This window comes from Trichechus manatus, unplaced genomic scaffold, assembly GCF_000243295.1.
Source record: "Trichechus manatus latirostris isolate Lorelei unplaced genomic scaffold, TriManLat1.0 scaffold00065, whole genome shotgun sequence".
Classification (NCBI taxonomy): Eukaryota; Metazoa; Chordata; class Mammalia; order Sirenia; family Trichechidae; genus Trichechus; species Trichechus manatus.
In genome coordinates this window covers 4,034,605-4,043,166 of record NW_004444001.1, presented here as the reverse complement: position 1 = coordinate 4,043,166, position 8,562 = coordinate 4,034,605, and the positions used below count along the sequence as shown (strand labels likewise).

At 47.7% G+C, this 8,562-nt stretch overlaps 1 protein-coding gene across 1 annotated transcript in view; it reads right to left on the bottom strand.

Annotated features, from left to right (window-relative positions):
- The window catches only part of GLP1R (glucagon like peptide 1 receptor), a 52,788-nt gene that overhangs the window by 14,158 nt on the left and 30,068 nt on the right, over nucleotides 1-8,562 (bottom strand). The window contains exons 4-5 of the mRNA XM_023734114.1: nucleotides 2,719-2,837; nucleotides 2,276-2,382 (exon numbers count right to left, since the gene is read on the bottom strand). Coding sequence (XP_023589882.1) covers nucleotides 2,276-2,382; nucleotides 2,719-2,837 — 226 coding nt within the window. The remainder of the gene's footprint in view (nucleotides 1-2,275; nucleotides 2,383-2,718; nucleotides 2,838-8,562) is intronic.

Genomic DNA, 8,562 nt, shown 5'->3' with positions numbered 1-8,562 from the left:
TATGCTACATTTTTTTAAATCCCTTCAGAAAAATTACAAGACAAAGAGCTCAGTTTCTGTTATGAGCCCGGCTTTCCCATTTCTCCACCTTGTGGTAAACCTTTCACCTCAACAGACCTGGAAGGAGTGACCCGGAAGCAGGGCTTTGAACCAGTTCTTTCCGGTTCAAAGCTTTGCTGCAAATTTGCATTTCTAACAAGTTCCCAGGTGATGCTAATGCTGCCGGTTAGGAACCAATTCTGAGAACCTATAGCAGAGCAGTGGTTCTCAAAATTTATCATACGTAAGAATCACCAGGGGGTCTTGTTAAAATGTAGATCCTGATCAGTATATCTGGGATGGAATGCACGTTCTCAGCAGGGGTTTGAACCGGCATGAACTGGTTCAAGGCCCTGGATAAATTCCAGAGCTTCTGTATAGAAAGCATGGCAGGCCTGGAAGAGAACTGCCAAAGCTCCAAAAAGCACGTTCCTGGGATGCCAAGGTGTGGGCAGGGTTTCCGGGACAGCTTTACACACACACACACACACACCCTGCCTCAGGCCTGTCTGAGAAAATCTCAAGTTTCCTACTCTGGCAGCCAGCCACACATGACCATGTATTGCCCTGAGGGCTGGGCCGTGTTGCTTAATTTCTCTATTTCCTTCTTGGAGACTCTGTTTGCTCTTCTGAAAAAGGAATTCTCGCCTCCACATGGGATACCTGGGTTTGAGTCCCAGATAACGCACCTCATGCACAGCTACCAGCTGTCTCTCAGTGGAGGCTTGTGTGTTGCTCTCATGCTGCACAGGTTTCAGCAGAGCTTCCAGAGACTAAGAAGAAATACCTGATGACCTACTTCTAAAAATCAATGAAAATCCTATGGATCGCAATGGTTCTATCTGCAACCAATCTTGGGAATAGTGCAGGTTTCGTTCCATCATGCAGCTAACAACAATCACAGGGTTGTTATGAGGATTAAATAAATTAGTGTACATAAGGTGATTGGAGCCACGCATGGCACATAATAAACACCATATATCAGCTCTCTCAAAAAAAAAAAGCAACTTGCAGAAAAATATGTACAGCACAGTATTATTTATACAATAACATTAAAAATTTGCAAAACCATGTTATATATTTTTATACATATTTACACATGTACTAAGAGTATAAAGAAATTCATGGGAATTATAAGTGCCACGTTAGAGTGTTACCTCTGGTGGGGGTGGGGCAGAGAGAGGGACTTGATCAGAGAGGGTTACTCAGGGAATTGTAACTCTATGGCTATGGGTGGTGTATGCCTGGATGATAATATCAATCACTGTATTTTTGAATCTCTGAAATATTTCATAATAAAAGGAGGGACTATTCATTGAGTGAATGCCTTTACTGAGCACTATCTCTGTGCCTGGAGTCCCCAGATGGTGCAAACAGTTAACGCATTCAGCTGCTAACTGAAAGGTTGGTGGTATAAGTCCACCCAGAGGTGCCTTGGAAGAAAGGCTTGGCGGCCTACTTCCAAAAAAATCAGCCATCGAAAACCTTATGGAGCACAATTCTACTTTGACATACATGGGGTGCCATGAGTTAGAATTGACTCCATGGCAATTGGTTTTTTTTTTTTTTTTTTGGACTCTGTGCCCAGCATTGTGCCAAGTGCCTTGGGGGTGACTGAGGGGATGCTGCCTCTTTTGTTCTTGCTGGCTGGTGTCCCAGGGTTCCTACCCTAAGAATCCCTCTTGTCCTTTAACCCAGCTCCCCTGACCCACCCTCACTAGGCACAGAGGAAAGGGCAACAACCTGACACTCTGTCCCCAGCTCCTGGTCTGAAAGAAATGTGTCATCTAGGTTAGACCTAAGGAGGAACTTTTCCACTAGGGCTGACAAGCTCCAAAGAGAGCCGAATCTCTAAGCCCTGAGATCTTTCCTAAAATCATTCTGAATTCCTGATCATTTAAGTTACACATCCTCATTGAAGAGGATTTCCTGGGATTTTTCAGTAATCCTGCCATCCATTGTTAAGGTTTGGGGGGTGTGTGCATGTGTTTGCAGTATTATATGCACATATTTACATAGTGGAGATTAGACTAAGTATACCATGCTGTATCCTGTGTTTTAAACTTCATATTCTATGGCAAGGGCTCTTTGAGATGTCTCAAGAGAAGAATGTGGGCTGACCTGGTTTGAGACTGCCAGCATTTGTTGCTTTGATTTGGTCAAAGACTCACTTCTCTATTTGGGGGACAGACAGACAGGAAGAAGCAGCCCCCTCCCGTGGTCCAGGCCCCCTTACCTAAATCCTAGAAGGATGGCTGAAGCTATGACCAGAGCCGAGAAGGAGAGTGCGTAGCCCACCGTGTAGATGATGTAAAGGGACAGGAGCTGCTCCTCCGGGCTGCTCTGTGCGCACACAGGGGACACAGGTGTATACAGGGCAGCCCACGGCCCTCTCTCCCCCATCCTTCTTTCCCATGGGACAGGGGCCTAAGTCAGGCCCCACTGGGGATCCCAGAACAAAGAATGGCAACGTTCCTCGGGATTTCTAGGGCCCTGTTACGAGCCAGAGAGGTGAACACACACCACATTTGTCCTGAAACACGGGATGCAAAGCTCCCAGAGGCGAGGGATGGATGAGATGACCACAGATGGGCCCACCAGAAGCCCTGGGTTTCTGCTCGGCTGAAGCTGGGACCCGTGCAACCCCCTCCCAGGATGAGAATCCCCTCTTCAACTCACTCTCTCTCCTCGCTTGGACTCCTCGCACTCCGACAGGTCCCTCCAGGGCAGGCTGGAGTTGTCCTTAAGCAGCCACAGGCCCTCAGCTGTGCAGAACCGGTACACATGGCCCTGCAGCACTGGGGGTGAGGAGACCAGACAGCTGAGCCTCGGTCTGGGCTGGGCACCCACCCAGCCGCTAGATGCCCCTCATTCCTCCCCATCCTGGGGTCACTACTGCTTCCCAGAACTGATCCCTCTGAATTAGTAATACTCTCCTACTCCCTAAACACACACATACTTGCACTTCCACCCCTGCTGTATGCCCCACCAGCCCAGAAAGAGGAAAGGACGTCACTAAGCTGGGGGGCTACCCAGCCCCACCCTTAGCCTTTCCTCTCAGCCACCCTAGGATGCAGCTTGATGAATCTACGTCTTTGAAATGAGACGAGTCTAGCCCATTTCCATGCCCCTGCCTCCAGCCTCAAATCACGTGCTGACACGGTCTGGTGCTGACCAGCAATGGCCCTGCCAGCCCCACAGCCACCTGATGCCATTTCTGATTTGATTTTCAGGACTCAGCACCCACATCCCTGCCACAATCCTCGTGTAGAACAGACCTTGAGAACAAAGCTGACATTGAGCTCCTGAGAGAAAGAAAAAGAGGTAGACCTCAGTCTGATGGGGAGACACAGTCCTGCCCTCAGGGAGCCCCAGTCTGAGGGGGAGATACAGCCCTGCCCTCAGGGGCCCCAGTCTGAGGGGGGCTACCCAGTCCGTGCTCTCAGGGAACTCCCAGTCTGAGAGGCAAGGCACAGTCCCAGGCTTCAGGGAATCAAGCCTCTCACAGAAAAAAATGAAAACATCCTCAAAAAGGAATAGCATGAATGCAAATGAACAGAGATCAAACAAACACAGACCCAGAAGGACCAGGGGTGAGGCGCTTCCCTGTACCCATTCACATCACATCTGAGTATCTGGGCTGAGGTAGCCCCCTCACCATGCCCCACTCTCACCCACCCAAGGGAGGTAGGTGGCTTGTGGCCCCAGATTTGATATGAGGCCGAGACAGGGAATAAGGTGCTTAGCTGCATCTGGAAAGAAACACCTCATTACCTCCCTTAAGGAGAACTTGGGTGGACACCAGGGTCAGTAGAACCGGACAAACTGGGGGGTACTAGGGGATCAAGGAAGGAAGCTGGAGCCAGAAGAGAATTTGGCTAGAAGATGTTGAAGACCAGCTTCCCCAGCCGTGGGAGGAAGGTGCTTGGGCCAAGTGCGGGGGAGAATGGAGAAGCTGCTGAGGCCCTGGTAGCAGTGGTAGTCGGTAGCAGTAAGAACTGTGTCTCAGTGGTGGGAAGATGCTTATTAGCACCTGAGGGGGTAGGTGCCAGTCCCAGGGTCTACCCCTCAAGGGCCCAGGAGAGGCAGCAGTCATCTAGCCCAGGGGCTGTATTTTACAGACCCTAAAGCTGAGATCCCACCCACCAGTGTTACGAGGCAGGCCAGAGCTTTACTGCAGGGCCCAGTCATACCTTGACTTTCTCTAGCACCCCGCAGTCGACCCTTCTTCCTTAACACTGATCCCTGCCACCCAACACAGCCTCCTGCTCTTTCTTCTCCTTCTTCGCCTCTCCTTTTCATAAACAGATTGTTATGGATTGAAATGTACCCCCCTCAAAGAGATATGTTGAAGTCCTAACTCTTGTACCTATGAATATGGCCTTATTTGGAAATAGTTCTCTGTTTGAAGATGTTATCAGTTAATGAGGTCATACTGGGGTGGGGTGGGTCCTAATACAATCTAGTGGTGTCTTAAAAAAGAGGAAACCAGACACAAGACGGAGACACACAAGGGGAAGACGCCTGTGAAGATGCATTTACAAGCTCAAAATGCCAAGAGATGCCTGGGGCTACCAGACGTTGGAGGAAATAAGGAAGGATCTTCCCCTAGAGCCAACTGAGAGAGCATGGCTTTGCTGCCGCCCTGAATTCAGACTCCCAGCCTCCAGAACTGTGAGACAATAAAATTCTGTCCTTTAAAGCCACCCATTTTGTGGTATTTTGTTACAGCAGCCCTAGGAAGCTAAGACACAAACCCTGTGCCGCTCCATCTCCAGGAGACAAAAGTGATGTGGTAATACCGTGGGGTGAATTAGTTTACAGCATTACTTATTCCGGAAGAAACCGCATTTTAAAAGAGGCTTGACCTGGAAGAGAAACAAAGCCTGAAAGCTAATGATGGGACTTCCAGCAATGAGAAGAACAGGTGGGAGGACCTATCCCAATGCCCCTCTGATAGATTTATGGACAAAATCAGGCATATACAAAAGCAGAGAACAGAGGCACACGGTTTGGTTTCAGCATCTTGAAGGTCCCCTTGGGCCCCAAATGCCTCTCTTATCTGCGGTGTGGATGCCTGAAATTCTTCACTAGGGGTCAGGTCTTCTGATATGAGGCAAAGCCTGTCTTTAGCTGTAGACACCCCCAGAACAGTTGTCTGGGAGCTGGCTGGCTCCATGGGGGAATGAGACGGATGTCAGACCTTTTTCTGGTGGCCTGTTTTGATAGGAGGAAAGGAGGGAAAGAGGAGGACATGGTGATGAAGCCTCAGGGCATGGTAAATGTAGACCATCTAACTCGCAACTGACCCAGGACTCAGCCCCATTAGTGTGACATTAATAACACCCACTTGCCATAGCTGGCACTGGGCCTGACATACAGTTAACAAACAAAAACAGTTGAGACGATTCTATTCTGACTCATGGCAATCCATAAGTAGAAGTGTCCTCCACAGGGTCTTCAAGGAAGCAGAATACCAGGCCTTTCTTCCAAGGCACCTCCGGATGGTTTTGAACCACCAACCTTTTAGTTAGTAGTCAAGTGCTTAACTGCAGCACCCAGGGACTCCTGACATACAGCAGGCACTCCATAATTGTTGGTTCCCTCCCTACGTGCCCCTTACATGCCTTCTCTGTAGGCTGTGCCTTCACAGACTTGGTTTTTGAGCACCTGCTGTATGCCTGACACCTTACAAGGTAGGCAAGGTTAACCCCATTATACAGATTAAAAAACAGCCTCTGAGAAGCCAAGTGACTTTCCCAAGATTATCCAGCCAGGAAGCAGAAGAGTCAGGGTTCAAACTCCTGGTTCTCTGATTCCAGAGACCAAAACTAAACAGAAAAACTCAGGGCTATCAGTCAACAATGGCCATGTGCCATTTCTCCTCTATGCTTCCCCTGGACTTGGGTTTCTGGATATTCAGTCCCCTGCCAGAGGGTCCTATTTGCCTGTGCAGACCCCAGTAGCCTGTGCTGACTTCCTGGGCACTCTGTTCAGGGCCAGCTTTGGGCGTTGTGGGGGGGTGGGGGGGCGAGTTGGTGTGTGCACAGATGTGTGCGTTACTGGCACAGTGTCAAGGGATCACTGTGTCCCTGAGAAGCTCCCTGAGACTGTGTATTCTGTCAATTATCCTTCATTAGCATCCTCCAATATTAAAAGTCAGGGCTGGTTCCTGGCTGGGACCATGGTCCCCAGACACCCATCTTGGCTGGGGCAGTGTGTGGGGGGTCATCCAGGCACAGCTCTGCTTATCAGCCCAGCTTTATCTGCCCCGGGTTGTTGTTGTTATTAGGTGCCCTTGAGTCAGTTCTGGCCCACAGGGATCCTATGTACAACAGAAGGAAACACTGACTGGCCTGGCACCATCCTCACAATTGTTGCTAAGTTTGAGCCCATTGTTGCAGCCTCTGTGTCAGTCTATCTCACTGAGGGGCTTTCTCTTTTTCACTGACCCTTTATATTACCAAGCATTATGTCCTCTATGGACTAGTCCCTCCTAACAATATGTCCAAAGTACGTGAGACAAGGTCTTATCATTCTTATTTCCAAGGGGCACCCTAGCTGTACTTCATCCAAGACAGATTTGTTCATTCTTCTGGCAGTCCATGGTTGTCATGGATTGAATTATGTTCCCCAAAAATATCTGCCAACTTGGCTAGGCCATGATTCCCAGTACTGTGTGATTGTCCACCATTTTGTCATCTGACGTGATTTTCCTATGTTTTGTAAATCCTACCTCTATGATGTTAATGAGGCAGGATTAGAGGCAGTTATGTTAATAAGGCAGGAGTCAATCTACAAGATTAGGTTGTGTCTTAAGTCAATCTCTTTTGAGATATAAGAGAGAAGTGAGCAGAGAGACATGGGGCCCTCATACCACCAAGAAACAAGAGCTAGGAAAGTAGTGCACCCTTTGGACCTCGGGTCCCTGCGCTGAGAAGCTCCTCGACCAGGGAAAATTGATGACAAGGACACTCTCCCAGAGCCCAGAGAGAAGAAAGCCTTCACCTGGAGCTGGTGCCCTGAATTCGGACTTCTAGCCTATGAGAGTGAGAGAATAAACTTCTGTTTGTTAAAGCCATCCACTTGTGGTATTTCTGTAATAGCAGCAGGAGATAACTAAGACAATGGTATATTCAATATTCTTCACCAACACCATGCTTCAAAGGCATCAATTCTTCTTCGGTCTTCCTTATTCATTGTCCAGCTTTCACATAAATATGAGGCGACTGAAAATACCATGGCTTGGATCAGGCACACCTTAGTTGTCATGGATTGTATTGTGTCCCCCAAAAATATGTGTATAAATTTGGCTAGGTCATGATTCCCAGTATTGTGTGATCGTCCACCACTTTGTCATCTGATGTGATCTTCCTATGTGTTGTAAAACCTACCTTATGATGTTAATGAGGTCGGATAGGCAGCAGTTATGTGAACTCAATCTACAAGATTAGATTGTGTCTCAAGCCGATCTCTTTTGAGATATAAAAGAGAGAGGTGAGCAGACAGACTGGGAGACCTCATACCACCAAGAAAGCAGCACCAGATGCATAGGTCGTCTTTTGGACCCAGGGTCCCTGTGCCTGAGAAGCTCTTTGACCAAGGGAAGATGATGACGAGGATCTTCCTCCAGAGTTGACAGAGAAAGCCTTCCCCTGGAGCTGATGCCCTGAGTTTGGACTTGTAGTCTACTAGACTGTGAGAGAATAAATTTCTCTTTGTTAAAGCCATCTACTTGTGGTATTTCTGTTACAGCAGCACTAGATACCTAAGACATTAGTCCTCAAAATGACATCTTTGCTTTTTAACACTTTCAAGAGGTCTTCTGCAGCAATGTGTTGTTTTGTTTCTTGACTGGTGCTTCCATGGGCGTTGACTGTGGATCCAAGTAAAATAAAATCCTTGACAACTTCAATATTTTCTCTTTTTATCACAGTGTAGCTTACTGGTTCAGTTGTGAAGATTTTTGTTTTCTTTATGTTGAGGTGTAATCCATACTGAAGGTTGTGGTCTTTGATCTTCATCGGTAAGTGCTTCAAGTCCTCTTTCCTTTCTGCAAGCAAGGTTGTGTCATATGCATATCGCAGTTGTTAATGAGTCTTCCTCCAATCCTGATACCACATTCTTCTTCATATAGTTCAGCTTCTCGGATTATTTGCTCAGCATACAGACTGAATAAGTCTGGTGAAAGGATACAATCCTGATGCACACCTTTCTTGACTTTAAACGACACAGTATCCCCTTGTTCTGTCCAAACAACTGCCTCTTGGTCTATGTACAGGTTCCTCAGGAGCACAATTAAGTGTTCAGGAATTCCCATTCTTCGTAATGTTATTCATAATTTGTTATGATTGAATGCCTTTGCATAGTCAATAAAACACAGGTAAACATCTTTCTGGTATTCTCTGCTTTCAGCCAGGATCCATTTGACATCAGCAATGATATCCCTGGTTCCACGCCCTCTTCTGAATCTGCTTGAATTTCTGGCCATTCCCTGTCGATGTACTGCTGCAACCGTTTTTT